General features: G+C 43.1%; 2 protein-coding genes across 2 annotated transcripts; one reads left to right on the top strand and one right to left on the bottom strand.

The window, feature by feature from the left end:
• Positions 1 to 693: 693 nt before the first annotated feature.
• LOC115793228 (L-threonine ammonia-lyase) lies at positions 694 to 10660 on the bottom strand. The gene is made up of 11 exons (XM_030748112.1): positions 10371 to 10660; positions 7579 to 7906; positions 5357 to 5473; positions 5004 to 5245; positions 4685 to 4850; positions 3843 to 3942; positions 3618 to 3693; positions 2914 to 3039; positions 2463 to 2630; positions 2284 to 2341; positions 694 to 1580 (listed from the first exon to the last, which is right to left on the bottom strand). Exons 1-11 carry the CDS (start codon positions 10484 to 10486, stop codon positions 1482 to 1484), a joined length of 1596 nt encoding a protein of 531 aa, XP_030603972.1. The 5' UTR covers positions 10487 to 10660; the 3' UTR covers positions 694 to 1481.
• A 6290-nt stretch (positions 10661 to 16950) lies between these two features.
• LOC115793213 (placenta-specific protein 9) lies at positions 16951 to 25533 on the top strand. Its single transcript, XM_030748095.1, has 4 exons — positions 16951 to 17218; positions 23477 to 23568; positions 23944 to 24094; positions 24674 to 25533. Exons 1-3 carry the CDS (start codon positions 17155 to 17157, stop codon positions 24091 to 24093), a joined length of 306 nt encoding a protein of 101 aa, XP_030603955.1. The 5' UTR covers positions 16951 to 17154; the 3' UTR covers position 24094; positions 24674 to 25533.
• The last annotated feature ends 79 nt before the right edge of the window (positions 25534 to 25612 follow it).

Below are 25612 nucleotides of genomic sequence, written 5' to 3'. Positions count from 1 at the left end.
GTAGCACAGTTTCCACCGGCCCCCTGTTGGCTAACAGCACTGGAGGAGGTTGTTGACCGATCTGGTACGGAAATCTCATTCTTCCTGGTCCACATGTTTGATTTGGCCAAGATTTTACACCTTCCTCCTGATCCAATCCTCCCAGTTTATCCAGGATTGGGACTGGCACTAGGAGTGCACTGGCTTGCCCCCCATTGTTTAATTAATTGCTTAGGTAAATAATTGTATGTAGGTTATCTAATTAACTATATGGATTAATTGGTTAATTAAATAAGTGTTAATGTAAAAAAATTGTGGTTTGCTGGATTTGAGCTCTGTTCAGGCCAGGAAGGATATAGCGCTGCTCCATCTTGGACTCATGAATCGCTGGTCTGAATGATTATCTCCTGACAAGAAGGTGTTTGTGTATGACGTGGGCCAAATAAGGCTGAAGCAGTAGCACAGGGTCACAGTGTCCTCTGCTTACGAACTTAAGAGCATTAGCTTGTCTTAAACAACCCAGTCTCAGCTAGAGCTCTGTGCAGCCATTAATCAGGTGGACAGCGCAGACACAACTTCCTTTCAAATCCTGAGTTACTTTTACTCCAGGGGGAAAGTCCATCAGCCACGAAGGAAAACTCAGGCCAAATGTCTGGTCTAGCCATTCCGCAACGTTACACACAAACCTCACAAACGTGAAATGAACGAGTACGATTCATTTGTCCAGAATTTTATTTGGAGACCACTTTACAGCAATTTAAAAACTTTAAATTAAAAATAGATCTTATACGGTGATGCTTTGGGGAGCTGTATGTATGCTGCATGAGTAAGGCTACATCTATCTTCACACTCCACCTTTCGGCTAACGCAGAGTGTATGATTTACATTCTGCCAGGGGCGGGGCAACAAGTTGGCCAGGGATGGCCATCACAGACTACAGTGTAGCCACCCATGACAACCATTAATGAAGGCCCAGAGGGCTAGTCACACTCAGGAACTCAAATAATGTTTTGCAGAACTGTTACTCTACAGGGACACACTTTCACGCCCATTTAAATTGTAATTGTTTTATGTGCTTTACAAACAACAGAAAAAAATAAGCTTTAATCACTGTTACAGATTTTTTTAATCACTTGAGGGTTATATACAAAGCTTGGTCACCCCTACAAATATAGCCCCGTTCTGCCATTGTGTTCCCCAAGAACTACAGTCATCCCCTGGGATGCAGTTTAACCACTCCACAGTATATTTAAGGTGCCATGATGATCAAAAACAAAAGCAGCATTAGTAACAGAAGGAACACATAGAACATTTGCGCTATAATCTCAAGGCTTTTCTGTACACTTAGGTTTGCTGATCAAGCGTTCTCTTAATGAGTCTCATGAACCACAGAGCTTGCATATCATAAGAGTGTGTGTTACAGGGTGTGTTATCCCAGTGTTGTGAATCTGTCACTTGTTTAGTTTAATCAGTCTAGTTTTGTGTTTATGATTTTGCTGTGATCACCGGTCCAGCCAGCATATAGAGGGGTAGCGCTCGCTGAGCGTCTTGCGCAGATGAGCGCTCTGCGTCTTATCCCGGGTTTCCACCACACACTCCACCTGTCAGCACACGGATACAGTTAGTCTTCTTACATCACGCACACACACACACACACACACACACACACACACTAGAAATAGGGCAGTGAGAGGTTTGCTTCTTGCATTATGCAACACTTTTCACCTCATGACACTACTTGTGGATAAGCAGTACAATTTGCCAGTGTAGACTGCAGAGGTAATAATGCAGAGCCAGAAGATTACAATATGAGGCTGCTCCTTTATAAATGAAAGAGAATAAAACAAATCTATTATTAACTAAGCTAAGCTAGGCCAAGATTCATCAGTCAAGTTACATCATTTCCATCCCTCCCCAGTAGCGTTGCTTCATTGTTTCCCAGGAAAAACAAATTACAGGTACACTAAGTAACTTTTGTGTGTCTTAAAGCCAACAAACTGACTCAGTAATGTCAGTTGCGTAACAACACTGTGTTTATAATTTGCTAAAACAAGCCAACATTGGCTAACGGTTTTACCAGACCAAGTTAAAGCTGTAGGAGGAACACCCCTGTGGGACTGAACTGAGCAATGGTGCATTTTTTTATCTTTTAAAAAAATTATTTGTATTTTTGGTCTTTTAATTCCCGCCAACTCCCTGACAACTCTAAGCCAAGAGTTCCATGGCAATGAAGGAAAAGTGGATGAGGGGATTGGAGAGGAGGAGGAAATAGAATGAGGTGAGGAGGACAGATTAGTCGCCTACCTTCGCCTTGAAGAGGTCTGACTTGTCGCTGTGTCTACGATGGCAGACATCCAGCAGCCTGGGAGGAAAAAGACCAAAGAGGGGGCTGAATGAATAAACTAAAGATGGCACAGGGCAATATTAAACATTAAAGCGATTAAGCCTGAGCGGGTCTTTAATTGGACAGGTGCTTGCTCTACCTGACGTCCTCTCTGGTCAGAACATCCAGCAGCTTAGCCATGTCTCCTGGCCACTCTCCCAGCTGCACCGAGAACTTACTGATCCGGTCGTCCAACACCAAAGCTCGGTCCACGCACTGCCTCACCACTTCCAGCTCCATGTTAGCGCTGCTCACCACTACAGCCACCCTGCAACAGAGACAGAGGGAGGCTTAGTTTATCTGCAGCCAAAAGGATTAGCACTGCCGACATTGTTATGTTGCCAGAGTGTCAGCTTTTCAGGCATTAAGAAAAACATTTAAGCCCTCAGAGTCAGGACTACATTAGAAAAAAGATCTTTTTAAAAATGGGGTTTTACACTGTTTGGAAACTAGAAACAACTTTTGCTGAACGCTGTTTGACTGAAGGGGGGGCGAGTGAAGAGGATTATATGGTTCAGGTAGGTAACATGATGTTAGGACACTTGACCCACTTTTTGCCTTTTAGTTCTGGTAGTTGTCCGGCCAAAATGGCAGCCAATCCCATGGCTCCCTCTGTGTCCACAGTGGAGCGTTCAAACTCCTGAAATCGCAGCATCGCCACCAGAGAGTCCTCCTCGCTGTAAGAAAAGGAAAAAAATATGCACTCCTTTGATATCAGGTTACCACAATTAGACCTCAGTATGGGTCACAATATCCATAAAGATATAACTGACAAGATGATTCATATCTGCATTGACAGAGCCAAGCTGTGACCAGAGAAAACGACATGCGTTCACACGAGATACAGTTTTTTTTTTTACCATGTTGTGACTATTTATTGAAATTTTTCACCCTCGACAATCACCTGTGTCACGTCCAAACTCTACTGATTTTTGTGGTGCGTTTTTCTTTCCCCTCACACATTTGAACAGCAATCTCTTTTACGCCTTTTCCCATCAGCATGTTCCAGCGCTTAATCTAGAACTGCAGGGTTTCCAGCAGAAAGGTTAACAGCCTTTCTTGTGTAAAGCCTGAAGGACTGAACCAGCACTGAGCTGGCTCTGCACCAGCATCACGTCAGTGTAAATGAGGCATCTGTGTTCTGGGAGTAATAATACTGCCTGAAAAATGAAGTCAGATTTTTAGAGTGAAACCTTAAAAAAAAAAAATTTTTTTAAAAGCGTAATTCTATAAATGTGTGTTGGAGATGCCGTACCTGACGGTGATGACTTTGTCCACCAGTTTCTTTGCCAGCTGGAAGGTGTTAACACCGAGTGACTGCTCCATAAGATCTGAGGACAGACAGATGATCATCACAAGTTCCTCCATTGCAGGAGAAAAAAAAAATAAAAAGGAGGAATGCGCATATAATGTTTTTTTAATATTCCCAACATGAAGAATGATTCGAAGCTTCGGCACTGCGGGTCTGAAATGAGTTTACCTCCATAAAGTTTCTTATTGGGGTTGCCGTGCATGTCTTTGATTGGGCCATTTGTTTTGAGAGATTGTAGCAGCAAAGGGAAATCTTCTGGTTCAACTCCCTGTTGAAGAAATTCGTGTCAGTTTTTATTCTGATGCGTTTATGATGATGATGATGATGATGATTTTTAACACTTTCTTTTGGGAGAGTGTCCTGCGTTGGCATGGGCAGGGCTGCCTAACATTTGCTATTCATTTACTTTACAGTGCCTTATATGCAAGATGTTCATGCATATTTTGCATGCACACCACTTTTCCTACTGTGCTTATATGAAATGCAGTGTACATTATTAATTATAAATGTGAAGCTGTTGTATGAATACTAAAACAGGACCATCTTTGGACTGACTGGGAGCCCTAATCAGCCTCTGTGTTGCATAATATATAGTTTTCACTACTGGGTCAAATGTGGCAATAAATTAGCTCGAAAGCTTCACTCTACACAAAGATATTTCTTTATGACTGAAAGCAGAGCAAGAGGACTGTTCAGGGCCTTCAGTGTAAACAGAGCGACAGCTCTCAGAGGTTCAACTGTTGGCAGATAGCGGAACAAGGGAAACCAGTTCAAATATAGTCATCTTGTTTCGAAACCCAAGCAGAATGAGAACACACTTGTGTCAATATGAGGGAGATGCAGTGAGCTAGTAGCAATCTTATAGTGCAATAAAAAGTAAGGATGTAGATCTAGGATCTACTGTCAGTACCAGTGATATGAGACAGGGCTTCAAACAAGAAGTATACTGTGTATATGTGTTTGTTGTGCATCTTAAATAAGTAAAATCCAGCTTCTTAGTGTCCACTTACTATGACGAGAATCCGAGAGTCGAGGTGTTTGATGGCTGCAGCAGTGGCAGCCAGCAGACCATACTGTCCTGCAGCAGGAACAACCACTGCCTCCAGTTTGGGCACCTGTTCATAGAGCTCCATACCCACAGTGCCCAGTCCTGCCAGGTACTCTGTACTGTCATCTCTGGTCAGCAGCAAATAGAGGAACAGCAGTCTTATGTTAAGAGAAGTGTTACTCTGATATTTGTAATAAAAATCAGGGCAGAATTTATTCATGTTTACATTACAGACAGACAAACTCATTCCAAATCCTAAGATGAATGTTAGTGAGACTGACTCTTCCAGGTAGAGGTATCCATTCTCTCTGGCCAGATGGCGGGCGTGGTTCTGGGAATCATGGCTGGTGCTGCCATAGGAGATGACCATGGCGCCGTAGTCTCTGTAGATCCTGAGCCGGGGCGAGGAGCAACATGACGGCATGATGACAAACACCGGGATCTTCAGCTCCACTGCGTGGTGAGCCACGGCCATGGAGAAGTTACAGTCAGTGGCCACAATCACACCCATCCTCTGCTGCTCCTGCCGTGACAGAAACACACATTTGACAGTGCATGTGTGTCTGCATCAACACAGAGTAGATCAAATTAGCTGTGATCTGACTGACAGGAAGAGACACCCAACTCAATTTACCTGTGTGAGGGAGGTAAGCAGGTACAGCACTCCTCTCTCCTTCGCAGAGCCTGTGTAGTGCAGGTGCTCCTTCTTCAGGTAGATCTCCATCCCGTACTGTTTGGACAGTCTGGAGTACTGCAAACACAAAAGAAGCAACATTTCAGCTCTTTGATTTCATTTTCTTCAAAGTTGGTCTAAAAAATCAGGTGCCCATTCGCATGCTGATATAGTTTTTACTTGGTAAAATTATTCCTGAAGACTCTTTGCCCTCAGTCATGTTCAATTTTTATGTTATTTTTTGCATGAATTCACTTGAATTCTGGTGCTCCTCTAACCCCAGAGGGTCTGACATAATGCACTATAAAGTGTGAGACTGATATGAAGAGTCCCCATAATTTGGTTAATTGCTGCAGTGCATTATGAGGTATGATGTCTTCACCAGGCCTTCGCCTCTGGCTGATCTTTCACTGCTATCACCTGTCACTGTCAGTTTTCTCATTTGTACTTATGTTGTGCATCTATTAAAAACATTTGGGCATTTTGTGGCGATTAGCAGCGACACACAACCACGCACAGTGAAAATTATCAAAGAGAGACACGGCATTCAAAGAATCCTGAAATGAAACCAATGGGAAAATTCTGCACCAGCAAAGATGATGTTAGAAGTGTAACTTCCAGGGAAGGATACAATCACTGAAACTAGGGGTAAAAAAAAAAAAACTGCAATTAAATAAAAAACTTGACCATAAAACTAACACTGAAACAATATTGTGTACTTACAAAACTGATTAAAAAGTGTTTTGGTTTAGCTGTTGTCACCTTGGTTAATTTTGTCCGTGTAACACCGATGATTATTTTGGTGCATTTATAGTAAAATTATAATAAAAGATAAAACTAACAGTGAAACTATTAAGTTTTTTTCAATTAAAAAACTAAAACCAAACCAAAATTTAAAAATAAATACAAATAAAAATGAATGAAAAACACAAAAACTGCACTGCTCAAAAAAAATAAAAAAAAATCAAGGGAACACTTTAATCAGAGATTAGCATCAAGTCATTTAAACTTCTGGGATATTGATATTGATCTGGTCGGGTAAGCAGCAGATGCTTTGGTTTTAATGAAATCAACAGCAGGTGCACCAGAGGGGCAACAATGAGACAACCCCTAAAACAGGAATGTTTTACAGGTGGAGGCTACTGACATTTTTTCCTTCATCTTTTCTGATAGTTTTCTTACTAGTTCTGCATTGGCTCCGGTCAGTGTCACTACTGGTAGCATGTGGAGATACCTGGACCCTACAGAGGTGCACCTATGTGTCGTGGACCTGATAACAAACAAACAAACAAACAAAAAACAGGTAGTCCACCTGTTCAGCATGAACGATGTTACAGGCGGTTTGAGCAGTATATAATAACTCTGCTTCCTGATGGAGGAAAGGGCTTATTTGGGGAAAGCAAAAGCACACTTTTAGTGTTTTTATATGATTTATTTATCTGAGTTTTTATTTCCTGGGGACCACTGAGATGGAAAGAGGTGGTTCAAGACGGGTAACAAGTGGCAAGATTTTCTTCTAGTGGCCTTTTCATACTGCAACAGTTTTGTCTCATGTCTAGATTTCAGTCAGATGCCAACACGTTGTTGTTGAATCACTGCAGCTACATAACAGCAGCCCAAATCAGCTTTGAAATTTTACCTTAAGGCTCCAAAAGCAAATGAATCTCTGATCCCAAATGTTAAAAATTTCAAGCAGAAACAAGCATGTTTACAACCTGCTACAAAAAAAGTTCTCTTAGCTAATTTCCCCCTGTACACAGCTAAATTATAACCCAACACACCACTTTAAATGTATCAAAGTAATGCATAATTAATACCATGAATGCTTTGTTCAGTTTTTTCAGGCCTGATTTTCACAAGCAAAAATCTGCATCCCATTTAATATCACAGTGATTTATGAACTTTGATAAACAATGTTAGCTGGCATTAGCCTTAGCTGATAACCCCTCAGCACCACCCTCTCATTCAACTAGATTCACATTCCTTTCAAACTAAATCAAGAAGCCAACGGACAAAATGTCAGACTTGAGGCCTCAAATGTTTGTTGGAATAACAACTGCATTGCTTCTTATTAAAAATAGACCTCTTATGAACCTTTTACAGCAGATATAGATATTTGATCTCTTGTTTTTCCCCAACTATAATGCTGCAGGTTCTTCTAGACTCATCCTGTGCTACTGTACCGTGCAAGGCGTCTTCTGCATCCCCGTCTGGATCCTGAAGGCAGCTGCGCTGATGTCTTCGAAGCGGAGGAACTGGGCAGGAGGTCTGGGGATCATCCTGAACTCGCTGACTCTTCTCGTTTTAGGGGGGTCCATGAGGACAATCTCAGGGGCCACCGCTATTTTGGTTTCGTGGACCTTTACATCACCATTGAGAAGTTCCTCCACACCAAAGTCCTTCAGACGCTCTGGTTCGATAAGGGTGGATCTGCGGCCCACGGCGCCGTTAATGACAGGACCATATTTATAAGAGCTGCCGGGCTGACTGGGGCCCAGATACAACTCCTCCCTGAGGAAGAAAGCCACAAACAGACATTATGTGTAACTAACTAAAGCATGCTTTTATTAAATGATTGACCTCACAGACTATAAAACCATAACATTGTACAAGACTGCAGATCCTAAATCCTGGAGCACTCGGTCCTTTTCACACTGCTCATTTTTAATGCTCCACACACCTGTTCTGTTGTTGCAAGCTAATACAACAGAACTAACACATGGAGGGTTTAGCAAAGTACCACACAGCCATGAGCTACTGTGCAGTCAAAAAGTTCAACTGAGATTTGATTTGCATCTTCCAAACCCTGAAGATAAAACTGAGCAGATGTGAATGCGGTGAAAATGCTGATGTGAATATAATAGCTTTTCCAATTAAGCAGGTTGTTGTCAGCCGCCAGCTCTCAACTCATGAAGGTTATTTCTCCCAAGCACCACCACAGGGGACTTTTAAAACCAATTATTGTTTCCAGCTGCATGTTTTTCACAGTAAATAGCTGCACAACCAGCATGTAGCTGGTTTGCAGTCTCTGTAAGTTTCTGATGAAATAAATGCAAGGACGGGGGGGGGGGGGGGGGGTAAAACAGTAGGCATACATCACCTCTAGAGTATTAACAATCACATCTGGTTGTAAGAACTTTTAAAAAGTGATCATTTTACACTTTCCTTCACCCCTCACGCTAAGGGATATGATGACTCCCACCCCCGATCCCCTCATATTCTTCGGGCTGAGATGAATTGATTCACCTTTCATGTCAACTCTGCTTCCACTCTCTGTGACAGATTACGATTACCAGTCACCTTATGATTCATTGGGTCATTCAGCTCCTCTTTTAGGAGACATACAAATGATTAAAACGGCAATTTCGTGGTAAAAGCAGGACAGCGTGATTTATAACAGCTTAGTAAATGGCCATTGGAGCCAATCAAACTGCACAATTCATTTAAACTGTTTATTACAACTTTGTGGATGTTTCTGTCAAACACTCAATGAAGAGGCCCTTTGCACAGTATAGACATAGTAATGGGATTACACTCATCAGAGATTAACTCAGTCACTTAGCGACTAAAGCAGATTACATGCAGTTACCAGCTAAGTTTGAAACTTTGAAATAGGTTGGCGTTATGCTGATCATCCTCAATGGCTTTCTGCCCGGTGACAAAGTAAAATAACAGAACTGACTGACAGCAGTACTCCTGGGAGTACTCAGTCCTACAATAACTTCAAAAAGCCACCAGGTGGAGCATCTTTCCCAAACAACAGTCTGAATCTCCTTCAGTGGGGCCAGAACTCTATAGAGAACATCCCGCTCCATTTATACCACAATGATCTGCCACAGACAGTACCACAACCTTTCACCCCGTCCCCTGGGTCCATTACTGCCCCGCTTGTCCTTCACTTTTTAGTCCCATTGATCAAGCACACAGCCTGCACTCTTAACACGGCCGTGAATAAGACAAGTCCAGAGCTGCACCTGTGATTAGGGTGGTTTGCTTCAAAGGCAGAGTTCAAAAACAGCATCAAAGGGTGGGGGGCAAAGAGCAACATAGCAACTTCAGAAAGCCTCATCAAAAGGGAAGATAAAGCGCTGAAACAGTCAAAAAAGAAAAAAAAAAGCTTCTTTTATTACAAAATGGTACAAAAACACACAGTCTAAAAGTGAAGGAGATATTTCAGCCCACCAGGCTTTCATCAGTGCACTATCTCAGCTTCTTTACATCCTTTTAAAGGCAAAATCCCCTGACCGGCTGCTGAGCTGCTTCCTTTTCTAATTGAAAAAAACATTCATATGGGAAGAGAGAATGTCTCCTGGCATTACATGACTATATATATTCCTGATGTTGCATCACTGAATGTGCAGTTCTGCTTCCTCTCAGGCAACGGTTTGACAACTTTCTTACATTTGTTGGCTGCTTTGTTTTCGTCTTCTTGGGTGTTCCAGAAGATTTCAATATGCTCAAAAACGTAAATGAAGGTTGGTTTCCTTGTTAAGTCTCGACAGTCGTAATCTTCCATATAGGTCAAACACTCAGGAAGAACTTGTAAATGTGATGTAATTTCTTGACTGCACAAAGAAAGGCCACACTATTCCACCAAATAGAGTCTATTTTTTCTCTTAAAATCAAAGCTACCTTTTCATTTATCTGTCTTTCTTTCTAAATGGTTACCATAACATCTTCTTTCATTTCAGGAAATGTTGACATGAAAGAAGATGTTATGGTAGAGGACCAAGGAGAGAGGCAAGCCTATCAGGGGTTGGGATGCTGGTAGGAAGAGCAGGGAGAAGATGGGGAGATGGAAGAGAAGGCCATTGCTGTAGGAGCCCTGGACAAATAACTGTTGGAACAGAGTATGTGGAACTTTGATTTTGCATCTGCAACAGCCAAGCATGGACAGGAAGATCTACTCTAGAGGGCTGATCTGGTTTATGGGAAAGGTCTGGCGCTCCACATTAGGCTATAGGTAATTTCCCACCTCTGCCAGAAGGGGTCATTCTCCTCGCTGTCTTTAAGGGCAGGCCGTGGTGAGTACAAACGCTCAAGTCGCTCGCTCAAATACCTGGAGTAGAATAACTGAGCGGCAAAGTTCATCCTGGTCAGAGGACCTTCTTCCTACACTCCAGCAAGTGCCTGTATGTGAATCCCTCTCCCGTCCCTGTTGCTGTGTTGTGTCCAAGGGATAAGAGGACACTGACTGGTGCTGCTCCCACGGTGTAATGTCCCACACCCCAGCTCCTTCCTTTTCCTGCCCAGGGGCTATTTAAGAAGGGATTACCCATGGACACATGCACCGTGACCATGTAGTGCCTCACTGCTGGCACGGCCCCTCCCAGAGCTCTATTCCTGTGCTCTGACCAGGATTACCTTCCCTTTTTGTGACGCAGTGCTAATCAGACTGTCTAAGGAGATAGATGCAGACTTAGGGTTTATCTAAGAAGCAGTGATCTGGAGGCTCAACAACACAGAGGAGACGACAATAGATGGAGGATCAGAAATGAATGACTGTGAGGTGGAGGAGTGATCTAATGTGTCAAAACCTCATTTTTTGCCACCAAAATCAATGAAAAAAAGAGACACTTGAGGCAGTTTCATCATTGCGTGCCATTTCTAGTATCATGAAGCCATGCCAGATTTTTGCTGTCTCTATGAGATATATAGAGGGAAACTGTAGTTTCCATTCAGCTGTCAGATATAAGTGCTTACATCTGTAAGAAACTGAAACTGAAAAAGGATGCTGCAACAGGAGAGACTGTGTTCAGGCAATACAAATGAACAGGTGAACGTAGTGGAACAGTAGAAAGACAGGCTGCCTGACAACAGACACTTAAGGGAAAGAGAAGAAGTGGTAAATTTGCCCCGGCAGGCAGTTTAGACGCTGTTCACTCTAATCAGATGTCAGTCAAATCTAAAACCTGATGAGTAACAGTGATGCCAGCAGTCACTGGACTCCCCCTGGCAGCCTGTGAGCCTCCTTTTTTGGACAGAAAAAAACAACACTTCTGCAAGCAGAATTAGGACTGTGTGCAAAACCAGTAACCTCCGTAAAATGGAGCAGGTTGCTGGTTACAAGCAGGATTGTTTTACGCAGCAAATGGCCGGCTGTTACTTTAATGGTCAAATGACGCCTTGTACAAATCAGTTTCAAGCAAAGGGAAACCTGTACAAGAAAAGTGCGGTCTCACATTACCTTCAGCTTACACACACTAAAGCTGTCAATCTGCTTCTTCAGATGTGACTGTCAGGTGGTAGTTTGGGGAAACCATCCTCACCCTAGTCATCCAGAGCTGGACTGGCAGCTGAGAACTAATGGTGTGACAGAACAGCTGGGGTTTGAATTCTCACTTCCCTTTTATCACTCTTGATGTACACATAAATCACCACTTGACCAGAATTAACAGACAGGTACAGATAAGATCACAAGATAGGCTACTTGTGCACAATCTTGTGAGTAATGCAGAATATTGTCCCTGAACCATGACTCATGACTCTCACTGTCACTGCAGAGGGCTGGCACCACTGTCTGAATGTTATGTTATGTTTAAGAACCTCATGAAGGAAGCAATGTTATGTATCCCATCTTTGACAAGGGCTTTATAAACACTTCTAATACCAAATTACGCAAATGACTGAGAGCTCGTATTGTAGGCCAAAAGTGTACTAAGGGTTGAGGTTATGCATCTGAGCGGCAGGAAGGAGGGGTTTTTGTCTTGTTTAGTTGTTCTAAAATACATTATATGGGGTCAACTCTTTGGTTTCTCAGTAAGTACATTTTTGTGTTGCAAAAATCAGCATAACACTTGCTGGGTAAAGTTAGTACCCCCACGGTGAAAGTGGCAGCAGGTAACTCTTGGAAAAGACTTTGGAATTGAAGTCATGGCTGACCATAGAGTACAAGTCCATCCTCAGAGGGACTCGCCTGGCCATGAGGGCCACACCTTCCAGCTACAGACTACTCAGTCTTCCATTCTGTCCCACCTGCAGTCAGGATGGGTTGGTTAAGCATGGCGTCAGCTAGCCTCCTACCTGCCGAATTGACTGCTAGCCATCTGCCTTCTTCTGTTTTGCCATCCTCACAGAGGAAGTGTGCTCTTCAGCGAGACCATTCCTGGTCATTGCAGCAGCCCAGAACCTTAGCCAATTCCTCACCAGTCGTCCTATCTGGGTTGGTTGACGCCAGGCCTCGGCATGCTCTGAGTGTGACCGACACCAAGCCCACTCCAATGTTTCCACCTAGGTCAGTAGGCGCCAGGCCTCGGCATGCTCTGAGAGTGACCGATGCCAGGACCAGACCCGTGCAAAGAATGAGAACTGCTAGGTTTACATCTGCTTCTCTGCCTGGGTCAGCTGATGCCGAGCACCAGCCTTTCCCCACACCTATGCCTGCTCCAAAGGGTGAGGGTGGCCAACCTGTCCCTGCACCCAGAATGTTCAACGGCAGGATTTCCTCAGAAACTGCCTGAGGTGGCCCCTCAACCTCCACTGATCCCAGCTGCTTCCCAAGCTCCTGAGGTGCCCCATCACCTCTATCAACACCAGTGTCCAGCCAAATCACTGGAGGAGCTCCGTCTCCATCGCTGGCCTCCAGGCCAACTTCAGAACAGCCATCAGCCAAGACTCAAAAGAGACTCACCCACCAATTCTGGGCTCCAGTCCGGCCACCGGAGAGTCTTCACTGCGTCCTCTGCTGGCCTCCTCCTCGACCTCTGGTAGGTACCTCCGACACTGCTGTCAGCCTCCAGGTCAGCCCCAGAACAGTTTATTTGATTTTTGGACCTTCATCTTCCCTGTTTTTGTTGTTGTTGTTGTTGTTGTTGTTTTCACCCACAATGACTGAACAAACTCCAGATCAAGACATCTCATGTTTCTCCAAACTGACTGCAGTAAGGACATGTTTGCATGTAGAAATTTGGTGTTAGGGTTTATGAACTTCAACTCTCAACTCATTCATTTCAGGGATATTGTTCTTACTGCAAATGAAGTGAAAGAGCTAAAATGGTGCAGAAAAATGTCATTAATCTTTAAGGAAAGAGGGTGCCCTGGGTTCTCTAAAGGTTTTGCTATATTTTTGGATTTGCTTCAAACAACAGTTAGAAGAAAGTACTCTGATTTTATTTTATTTTTTTTTTACACTCCAGGAGCACCATTCCTGAAAAAGCTTGAGGACCCGGTTCTAGTGTAAAAAGTAACTAAACCTGAATTGTGAGAATATGCCAAAAGGTTTATAATTTTAAACACAGCAAACCTGCAATAGGATTAGAACAGTTCAGGGAGATCAGAGGACAATTATTGACTTGTATTTAAAGCAGACTTCACACCACCACACACCTCACTCAGATTAGATTTAGCTTCTTAAAAAGTGGCAAAAACACCATCTACGCCAGAAAGCTGAGGTCACATATTGGCAACAAGGAGCAATAATGAGGTGGAGTGGATAAAACGACCACCGCTGAGGAGCCCTTTAATCTCTCCATGATTGTGGCGACATCTGGTCATCATAACTACTGGCAGGCATTGCAATGAACAAAACAAAGAGACGTATGGACAGCAGGACAGAAATAGACACTGAGAAGGTGACCTCGCTTCCAGCAGTCTGTCACACTGTGGCTCAGCATGACGCCGGCTGTGATCCTTTGGTTGTGAGTTCCCTCAGACGCTCTGGTCTTTACATTGTGTCTGCCGGATGAAAACAGGTATTAGCTGAAGTGGTCACAGGATGAACTTTGACACATATTTGTATTTGATATTAACCTGCAGATTGTAAAAGAAAGAAGAAACTCCAGTGGCAATGACCTGTGACAATTTGTCTTAATACCGGACAGATAAAAATAAACAGGTGCATTTTTGTGTATCTTTTTCATTCACTTTTTTTAATAGAATTATCAGAACAAATCATTTGCTCCTATAAACAATTTACATTTCTCTTAAAATCCTGATGTTGCATACACCATATGCGTGTATACATTCAACATAATGGTGACTGTAATATGTGTTTCTGTGTGGATTTCGATGGCATATTTCACATGTTATGGAAATGTTTTCTAAATCCATGAAATAGCAATGGGAGAGAAACCGTCATTGTGCTTTTCTGAAATATTACAAAATGTGTTCAAACTTCCGAATATGTAGCATTTAAAAGTCTGTGTGTGATTTTTGGCATATCAAGTTCAGCCTGACAGTATGAAGTTATTGTTCTTTTACTTGTGTCCCTTTCAGTTTTTATTCTCCTTTTTTTCCTTTTGATGTATGAGCTTATATAGATACACAATTATGTATTTTTGGTCTATATCTCTGGTTTGAATCAGCTAACAGACATGAACGTCTGCTGACTCTCTTTCTCTCCACTGATCCCTTTGCTCACTTTCTGCCAATTTTGTTTTCTGCTTCTTAACCTGCAGATCTGCTTAAGCGGCCAAAGAAATGAGCGCAGAGCAGGAAGGCTGCAGTCCGGCTTAATAAGGTTAGATAATACGTAACAGTCTTTGCTGTTTGTGTGTGTGAGTCATCGAGCGAGAGAGAGCATGAGAAGTCAGTTTACTGGGAATAACAGGAACCAATCAATGTGATTATAAAGGGCATTGTCTGCTGCTGAATTGATTTTGATTTCTTCGTCTTCCTGTTGAACAGAAATAACCTCCCTGTGGATTTTCTCAGCCTCAGGTCCTCCTTTGATTTTATCAAAACAGTTTAAATAATGAAACCAAAATTAATAGGAAATTATCTACATCAATCTCACCTTGTGTTTGGACAGAAATAAGCAATATTTGATGCACTGCAGGGTACTGATGTAAGTCGGTGTAATATAGCGCTGGCTTAAGTTATAAATAAAACCTTGAAATCTTATTCTAGAAACAGGAAAGCCCCTTCATGACAAAGACTCACTGGTCACTTTATGAGGCACACCTTGCTGGTACCTTAATTCTCTGCAGCGTAGATTCATTCCTCATAGATTTTGGTCCATATTGACATGACACAGTTGCTGCACATCCGTGATATGGATATCCCATTCCACCACATCCCAGTGGCGCTCTACTGGATTGAGATCTGGTGACTGTGGAGGCCATTTGAGCTGAAACTGTGGTGTCTGCAGTATGGACTGCTCCCCCATTTAATGTGGGCCCCTAATGAGCTACAAGGTAGGAAAAAGGGAGTCAGTTCTTATGTGAAGAAATGGCTTGGACTGGTTGCTTTAGCAGTATCAGCTGGAAGGGGTGCCCTGGAATTACCTGTCTCCAGCCTCACTGAAAAGTGGGCTGCGCTCAGACTGACCACTGGGAGGAAACTGGATTCCATTATATTTTGGTCTGTCCGATGCTGTGAGGTTGCACCTCAGACTGTCCAGGAGCTCAGTGATGCACTGGTCCAGATCTGGGAGGAGATCGTCCAGAATACCATCCGCCGTCTCATTAGGAGCCCCGATGTTGTCAGGCATGCATAGGCATGTAATTGAGCAGGTTTGGCACCACGTGGAGGAAGAAAGCCTCACAGTCCAAGCAGGGTCAGTGGACCAACTTGGAAAATCTGGAATATCACAAGCTCACCTAGAGGGATCTCTGGGAAATGGAAGGAAGCAGACTCATCTTTATAATTGGAGCCAGCTACGATGTTCTTCCTACACCCCAAAACCTACATTAGCGGGCACGAGACGATTCTATATTTGCTCTTTGCCAAACTCCAGCAACTCTGAGACACATCCTTACTAGCTGCAGTTGGTGAGGCATATGAACGATAAGCTTAAAGTATTGTATGCTGAAATAACAGTCCAGGCAGAACAACACAACTGGAGCACCAAGGTGCTCCCTGTGGAGGCTGGGTGTAGAAGGTTTGCTGCTACAACTAGGCTTGTGCAGATTTTCCAGTTGCTGAAGGCTGAATGTTTGGATGCTGAAACACAGAGTTTTTTTTTTTGGGGGGGGGGGGGGGGGGGGGGTTAAACATGACCATGAACAATCCTGACCAAATTTTGTTTAAAAACAGAGCGCCTTGGAGTTTTTTGATGATTCAGTCTATGGTCATTCTCCTCTGACATCAATAAGACGGTTTCACCCAGAGAAGTGCCACTCACTGCATATTTTCTCTTTCACATACTGTTCTGTAAACCCTTGAGATGGTTGTGGAGAAAATCTCAGTAGATCAGCAGATACTGAAGCTCTCAGACCAGCCTGTCAGGCACCAACAATCATGCCATGTTCAAAGTCACTTAAATCACCTTTCTTCCCCTCTCTGGTGCCTGGGTTAAACTTCAGCAGGTCATCCTGACCGTGCCTAAATGAGTTGCTGCCATGTGATCTGCTGACAAACAGTTGAAAAGGTGTACCTAATAAAGTGCCCGGTGAGTAATAATCCAAATAAACAAAAGCAAGAAACCACCATTTTTAAATTTAGTGCCAGTAACACAAAACTTTGAGCATCTAATGAATAAAGCTGTATTTAAAAATCTGCCGGTGTGCAGCTGAACTGAGAAATGAGTCCCCTCCCCAGAACATCTCTCCCCCCGCCCCTTCCCAGAATCTGAACTTTTTGTCCTGCTTCTAATGTTTTCATTAGGAAAGTGAGCACAACCAAGTCAGAGAGGGAAGGATTAGAGAGCAAAAGAGTGAACGCAGGGCAGAGAGGGAAGGAGTTTTACAGGAGCAGAACTCTTTGGCTTTTCAGCCTGGTTTCGTATTAAAGCAGATCTCGGGACTCTCACTTCTTTGTTTCTTTTCTCTCACACTCTTCACTCTTCATCACCAGCTGTCCGCCAGGTTTCTGCCTTCATCATGAGCTGCACCTCGGGCTCCTCGATTGGACTCCTCCTCCTCCTGATTGGCTATGCTGCGGCAGGTAAGTGATGGGAATAGGTGTGGCCTGTAGCGGGGGGGTCACAGGTCAGACAGGACCAGAGGACACAGAGCTCAGATCAGTGTTGATTTACTCAAACAGATTTATGGATCAGCTTAGTGGAGCATCCAATTAAGTTGATCCTGTTACATACACTATGTGTTTGTTGCATTTTACAATAGATTTTGGAGATTTCACAAATGTGTGTGTGTGTGTGTGTGTTCACACAAAGCCAAACTGACATCATGCATGTTTGAGTGTGTTCGGGATTTTGCCAGCACATCTGTTACTGATTTAACTGCAGCTCTGGCTACACTCGAGCTACTACGTTGCCAGTATTTCACTTCATGTATCGTGTTCATCTTCCCGCTTCCAGTCAGTGTTTTTAAGCTCCGTATTCCAGTGTCACTGAAATCTAATGGAAATTCAAAAAATGTGGGCCAATCCCTCTGAGCCAGATCTGTGTGTGACAGCCTCAAAGTGTGAATTACACTGACTTCATACCACAAGAATGGCCAACTGCAGGAAGAGAACAGAATGAACACACACACACACACACACACACACACACACACACACACACACACACACACACAAAAACACACACACCAGTTGATTTAATCTGAAACGCTTCATTTTTATTTCACACCGTAAGTATAAAAAAGATTATATAGTCATACAATAGTTACAGGCTCGTGTGTTGGGTTTTCTTGGAAAAAAAAGCAGCTGTAAATGCAACAAACAGGAAGTACTGAGAACAGCTGAAATGTCAAAGAGCGAGAGACAAAAGCAGTGACAGTTCACTCGTAAACACAGAAACCAGATGGCTTTTCTGTTGAACTTAACACAGTGGAAATGGTTCAAGTTTTAGCTTTTTTGTTTGTTTGTGGCTGACATGTCAAGTGTGTGGAAAACTAAACTGTACTGCTACAGGGCAGCAGGCGTGCTTAGATCTCCCTCTTCCCACTCACTTCCTCCTGCTCTTCTGGTGGGACACTGAAGTGTTCCAGCCAGCCAAGAGATGTAATCTCTCCAGTGTGTACTGGGTCTGCCTCAGGGCTCAGGGCTTCCTTCCAGTTGGATATGTCCAAAACATCTCACCTAGGAGGCTTCCAGGAGGCCACACTATTCTGAACCCCAATCTCTACGGAGGAGTGCCGCCACTCCAAAGGAAGCTCATTTCCTCTTGTATCCACAATTTCATTCTTTCTGTCATTTGATAGTCTTGTTGATCCCAAAGGAAATTAGCTTGTGACCATAGTTAAGGGTCGAAACATGGATCAACTGGTAAGTTGACAGCTTTGCTTCTACGCTCAGCTCTCTCTTTAGCACGACAGACTGGTACAGCATTGGCATCACTGCCAATACCGCGCCTGTCCAATCAGGCAGTCTCCTGCTTCATCCTCCCCTCATTCATGAACAGGACACTGAGATGCTTAAACTGCTCCACCCGGGTCAGCAACTCCACCCTTTTACAACTGAGAAAGATGGCTTCAGACTTGAAGGGTCTGCAAACTGCCCAGGGTCACTGCCTGATGAAGCCAATTTCTATTGACTGAACTACATCATCTCCAAAGAGCAACTAGGTGATCCCAAGGCCAACAAAGCATAAAACCTCCACCGCTTGGCTGTGTCGAGAAATTCTGTCCATAAAAATCGTAAAAATCGCTCAGGCTTGAAGAGTGAATATGACCAAAAAAACTAGTTACTACAAGATAATGTTGCTCTCACTTTAATCCAAATATCACAGCTGTTCTGTCTTCACATTCTGCTGATAGTTTTGGTTCATTTCAGGTTTTAAACTCTTTAAAATGACGAGCTTTTACAAAAAAAAAAGGGTGCCATTAATTGTAAGCATGCAGATTTAAGAAGGAGTTTAAACATTATTTACCAGTTCTTTTTTCAGTTGGTTGCAATCAACACACCGAAGATAGTGAAGAGTGTGCATGTTCTTATATATTGAAATCAGCGGCCTTTTGAGGGTGAAGCGCTGGAAGTGAAGGTAAAGTTCACCAAGTGGTGGGTGTGGGTGCTTGTGTGTGTATTTTGTGTTTTCCCAACCTCTTGGAACAGCCCTGCAAGAGGAAAAACAAAGTCTTCAGTGAACGGGCCTGAAAGCGCACGCCAACATAAACAGGAACAAATGCCTTCTTGCTGTCTGGCAACACAAGCTGCTGATATTATAAAATATCAACCACGCTGCGATTTTTGATCCGCCCCTTTGCAGATGCGATTAAAGGCAGATTCGGTGGGCGACACATTTATCACAAACTTCAGCATGTGGCTCCCTGTTGCAAGTTTTACTCCTAAAGAGCAGGCTGTGCTGTGCACACACTCACACAAGCGCAGCTGTGGTTTGGAGGAATTTCAAAAGCCCCCCCCCCCTCGACAAATCCCTCCATTTTTTTCCTGTTGTTTGTGATTTTAGAACCAGCAGCACATTCAGCTACAACAAAAGATTGTGGCTGTTGTGAGATGCAGCAGCAACAACCACCACTTTGATAAATTCACATCTGGCTCTTTGGTCCAGATCCAACGTAGGAAAACTTCATGTCTTTTGCAGACTTTTCATAATTCATCTGTCACTGTCAAATCAAAGCAGCAAGCATTGCCAAGTACTCATACACAAGCGTGAGTGCAACAAAACCCCCACTGCGGCGCACACTGAGGCAGACATCTGCTTAGTCCACTCACTGGGAAGCCTGATGAACTTAATGTACCTTCAATCATCCGTCGCTCTTTCTTGGCCCGTTTCCTGCATGTACTGAATTTGGCGCTCTCTGGACGCCATGATGGTGCTTGTAAAAATGTTTCCATGACATGTAATAAAATCAAGGCAGTCTGATGCTCAGGCACGGCTGAACAGCAGAGCACAACGTACAGAAAGAGATACAGACTCCGTTTCAGACTGACTGCTGATGCAGCCACTGTATGAACTGAGGCATCAGTAGTTTCCCACCCATCTATGTAATTTTATTACTTATTTTTATATATTATTTATTATTTCAGCTCCTCAGGTGCCACAGCATCTCTGCTTATCTGTTTACAGACCGCTGCTGGTCCATTTGAACCTTTCATGCTAAAATAAAGAGGACAGTTCAATGTAGAGGCAGGAGATGGGAAAACAAATTCCTGCTCATTTAAAGCCCAAAACGTTCAAAGTTGCAGTCCTGTTAAACAAAGGGTGTTTATGCAGTTGGAAATACATCAGTGTGTTCTTGGCTCACTGGAAGTTATCGACTCTTTGCATGTTACCTACAAAAGAAAAGTGAGACTTTTAAGAGGTTCTTTCCCCCTTTTTTTTTTGAATGAATGAGCCCCTAACTTCACTTAGTTGGGGGTCAGAGTCAGCCAAACACTGCCATAGGGTCACTGATTCTCAGTAACTGTGCATGGGACCGCTAATATCAAGCATTAGCTGTCTACATTCACTACATTCACTCCAAGTGTTTCATTTAAATGAGAGCGACAGCACAGCGGCCAGCATTCAGACATTCACCTACTTATAAAGAATACTATCAAGGGGAGCTTGGCCTGTCACCAGTGAGAAGGCGTTAGAATAAAGAAGCAGAGCGCTGCAAGTGAACGCAGGCGTCCCCACAAATACCCGGGCTTCAAAGAGAAACAGATAATTGGAAACTTAACTCTGAGAAAGGAAATGGCTGGGACAATGCATGTGGCCTCTGCAGCCTGCTGAAGTGAATTAAAAGCAAAAGCATCATGGATGCTAACGTCAGCACGCTAACGTCATACAAGCAGGGCAGATTCTATTTAAGTAGAGCGACATCAATCATAAATATAGCACGCTAAAATGGCAGTTTCATTTGGAAGCAAGCGGATGAATCAAACAAGATCTTGGTTGTTTCCAAACACTTAACAGAGATACATACATGTAACTTACTGGTCAAGCTATATAGAAACCTGTTCAGTTTTAAAAACAAATAAAGCCTGTAAACCTCGGGTTTGATGTTTACGTGGAATATTGTAATGTTGGTATGGCCAAACACGTGTTTAACCTGTCATTTTAAAAGAGACATTTAAGGGACACGGTACATGTATTGCCTTCTTTGGTCAATAATTTAAGATCCCAAATGTAATACACAATTTACCAAACTGGATTCACATATTGGCGATCAGTCTAAATCCACCTCAAACTGCTGCCTTCACAGTAATTCATTTATATTTTAAATACATCTCTTTATATGTATATATTCTCTATACAATACAGGAATGATTAACAACACCTACAAAACACTTCAAATTCAAATTTTTCAAGAAATCAGCAGTACTTCTTGTAGGGTTCACACATGATCATTATAGTAGCATAACTCCTTAAACCACTGCCTTTGTAGCTTTATGTGAGTAAGCTAGCTACCAGTTTGGGAGTGTGTGTTGTCCTCACACTGATTCACCTCACCGTGAACTCTTATTCTTTCTCGTATTTCCCTCCAGTCTCTCTGGGTTTATGAAACAGTTTGACACAGTCCTGGGATTAGCCACAGTCTTCCACTCATGCCAACAAACACAGAGTCTCTTTGGTGACGTGCGTGGAAAAAATATTATTGCACGGCCACAAGATTTTACGTTGGCCTCAAGTTTAGAAGTACACGAGAATGTGATAATGAAGTCCTGGCCACAAGATAATAAACCAACATCTCAGCAATGCATGGCCACATGATATGAAATACATTGTTTATTGACCACACCAGCCAAGTATGGTTATTACCACATAAAGCATGGATGAACTGGATTTAATTGCATTTCATTTTATTTCTGAATGATTAACCATCAAGACTCATCAGGCTATTTACATATCTCATAATGTGGTTCACCAATAATTCATTTATGCAGGAAAAACCCTGCAACGGGTTTCAGCTACTTAACACTGGGTATCTCTTCATCATGGCACCTGTTAGTGGGTGGGATATATCAGGGAGCAAGTGGACATTTTGTCCTCAAAGTTGGTGTGTCAGAAGCAGGAAAAATGGACATGTTTAAGGATTTGAGTGAGCGAGTTTGACAAGGTCCAAATTGTGACAGCTTAGATGACTGGATCAGAGCATCAACAAAACTGCAGCTCTTGCGGGGTGTTCCCGGTTTGCAGCGGTCAGTATCTATCAAAAGTGGTCCAAGGAAGGAACAGTGGCGAACCAGCAACAAGGTCACAGGCAGCCAAGGCTCATCGATGCACACGGGGAGCGAAGGCTGGCCCGTGTGGTCCGATCCAACAGACGAGCTACTGTAGCTGAAATTGCTGAAAAAGTTAATGGCGGTTCTGATAGAAAGGTGTCAGAATACACAGTGAATCAGTGTTTGTTTTGTATGATGCTGCATAGCTTCAGACCAGGCAGGGTGTCCATACTGACCCGTCTACCCCCAAAAGCACCAGCAAAGGGCACATGAGCATCAGAACTGGACCACGGAGCAATGGAAGTTGGCCTGGTCTGATGAATCACGTTTTCTTTTACATGGCCGGGTGCGTGTGCATCGCTTACATGGAGAACACCTGGCTCAGGATGCGCTGTTGGAAGAAGACAAGCCAGAGGAGGCAGTGTGATGCTTTGGGCAATGTTCTGCTGGGAAAGCTTGGGTCCTGCCATCCATGTGAATGCTACGTTGACTTGTACCACGTACCTAAGCATGTTACACCCTTTCATGGAAACACTATTCCCTAATGGTTGTGGCCTCTTTCAGCAGGATAATGCTCCCTGCTACAAAGCAAAAATGGTTCAGGAATAGTTTGAGGAGCACAAAAACACATTTGAGATGTTGACTTGGCTTCCAGATTCCCCAGATCAAAATCCAATGGAGCATATTTGGGATGTGATGGACTAAAAAGTCCGATCCATGGAGGTCCCATCTCACAACTTACAGGACTTAAAGCACCTGTTGCTAACATCTTGGTGCAGATAACCACAGCACACCTTCAGGGGTCTGGTGGAGTCCGTACCTCGAGAGGTCAGGGATGTTTTGGCAACAAAAGGTGGACCAACACAATATTAGGCAGGTGATTATACCTGAATGGTGTATAATAGATTAGTGATCTATGAAGCAGTGGCTGGTGCTGTTTCCAGTCCAGCTATCAGCTGCCTGCAGAGTGGCATGACAAACGCATTGATCTTCTCTTCTGTACTGTAGCAAGAATGTGAAACATTGTTACCAAAATGTTGAGCTATCTCTTTTCCACATAATACTGGAGCAGTTTCTTGAGTGCACGATTATAGTGTGTGCTTAAGTTTTGAACATCCAATTTGTTTTCAGGACCTGAGCCTGACCTGCGGCCTCGAGCGGTGCGTTCAAGTGCCTGTCAGGACCACACAAATCTTCACCACCGCCTGGATGTAGTGGAGAAGGTATAGTTTCCAAACTAACCTCACATTTAGCCCTCAGTGGTTTGAAACCATCAAGGTTTGGGACTCTTTTCCTCCTTGGTTTTGTCAAAATTACATGCCAGCTTTCTTTCCACCTAAGGCTGCCAAAAAATCTTCAGCATTTCCTTTAAAATATAAAAGCATTTCATAATTTTTTCAGCACACTAGTGAGCCACTCCAGGTCTCCACATTCATCTCATCTGGCAAACATCAGACTTACTCAGACCTTACCGGCACTTTTGGGGAACTGTTTAATTCATATAGATTTAATATTCATTAGTGATGATTCTATTATTCATACTACAACTTGTTAATGTATTATTTATTTGTCAACCACACGTCTTGCTCTTCCGGCAGCGAGTGGAGGACACGGTTGAAAAGTTGGAGGTTGAGCTGGCTGCTCTTCTGGATGCCATTGAGGCCCCAAAGTGGCGCCACCTGATGGACAATGCAGGAAAGACAGCTGTGGACATCCTTGAAGATCCGGAGCAGAGAAGGCAGTCCTGAAGTAAGCAGGCATCCGTGGAGGATGGACTTGAGAAGGCTCTTAAACCTGGACTTTTATTTTGTATATTAATATAAAGTTTGTATCTTAAAAAATGAGGCAGTGTTTGCACAAAGCCGAGCTTCTTTGCATTATGTACTCTTACTAATCCTGTGACAGCCTCATCTCCATTCCAGTCAGTACTACATTCTTCTTCCTGCAGTCAATAGCGGCACAGCACATGTTTACACTGCTATTTAGAGATCAATTCACTCTGGACACATCTGCTCACTCAGCACATACCCCTGCTCTTCAGTGCCCCCTACTGTCTGCAAACAAGCTTTGCCTCGAAGGCTGTATTTGAGGGAAAATGACACACAAACACCAAATTACTGGATGGAGATTTATTTCCTTATCAAAGCAGTTAAAGCAGCATGTTTTCTGAGCACACGGAGCAGTTTCAGTTGGTACAGCAAAAACGCTTTTCACCAATTCCCTGTAAAAATCCTGCAGCACAAGAACATTATGCAAAACAGGACCACAAGGGAGGAAATGAGTGGCGTGGATCACATTTTTTTTCTTCTTGATTTCTTTTCTCACCAGGGCACTGAGTTTCAAGCTGTATCCACAGAATTAGGACACCTACAGAATCTCGCGAGCATCGGTCAGAAAACGGCTGAATAGGAGAGATGCTGTCGCCGGTCAAACCCTCTCACAATTGCTTGTTTTAAACCACAGAACATTAATACATAAAGAAATATGTCAGGAGGGTTTGCAAGCACGATCCAAGTAGGAATGATCACTGACATCAAGGAACAAAAGTCCAGATTAGCGTGGTGTAACAAAAAAGCTACACTTAAATTAACCTTTAAAATCAAATATTATCCATATACATAATTAACACATTATTCCACAGACTCCTCAGGACTGTGCTGATTCTGTCAACAGTCTGAAAAATAACCACAAATGGAGACATTCAGGGTTTTTTTGTTTTGTTTTTTTAATGCAGCAAAATTCTGTATTGAGGTGAAGTGAAAACTTGTCCCAGTTTCAAATCTTCATCATTTGCTGCACAAACAATAATGCAACACTTAATCCACAACAGACACACAGCTGCTGATGTCATTCCACTCACCACGAGGGCACGAGCCTGTATACTTGGAACAAAGCGTTAAGACAACCTACGGGATGTCAAAAAGGTACTGCATATCATCTAAAATATCATGCCGTCCATGTAACACTGGGATTATACGATTTGTACAGCTTAAAGTTCACAAAACTCACTGTCCAGAAACAGTCACGCAGGCCGGTTATATTCTGATTTTGGACTGTGTCAGTAATCAGGTGAGCGTGGAGGTACGCTATTACCAAAAGCTTGTGCATGCACAAATTAGCCAGTAGGGCTCAAGCTCCAGGCTTTGGCAAAAAAACAAAACAAAACAAAACAAAACAAAAAAAAAAAACAGGCTTATACTGTAAAGGTACATGCAAAATAAAAGCACAGGGCTCAAGACTATTCAATTCTTCATATGTTTTGGCATA

This window comes from Archocentrus centrarchus, chromosome 15 (genome assembly GCF_007364275.1).
Source record: "Archocentrus centrarchus isolate MPI-CPG fArcCen1 chromosome 15, fArcCen1, whole genome shotgun sequence".
NCBI lineage: Eukaryota > Metazoa > Chordata > Actinopteri > Cichliformes > Cichlidae > Archocentrus > Archocentrus centrarchus.
This window is presented reverse-complemented; position numbering and strand designations above follow the sequence as displayed.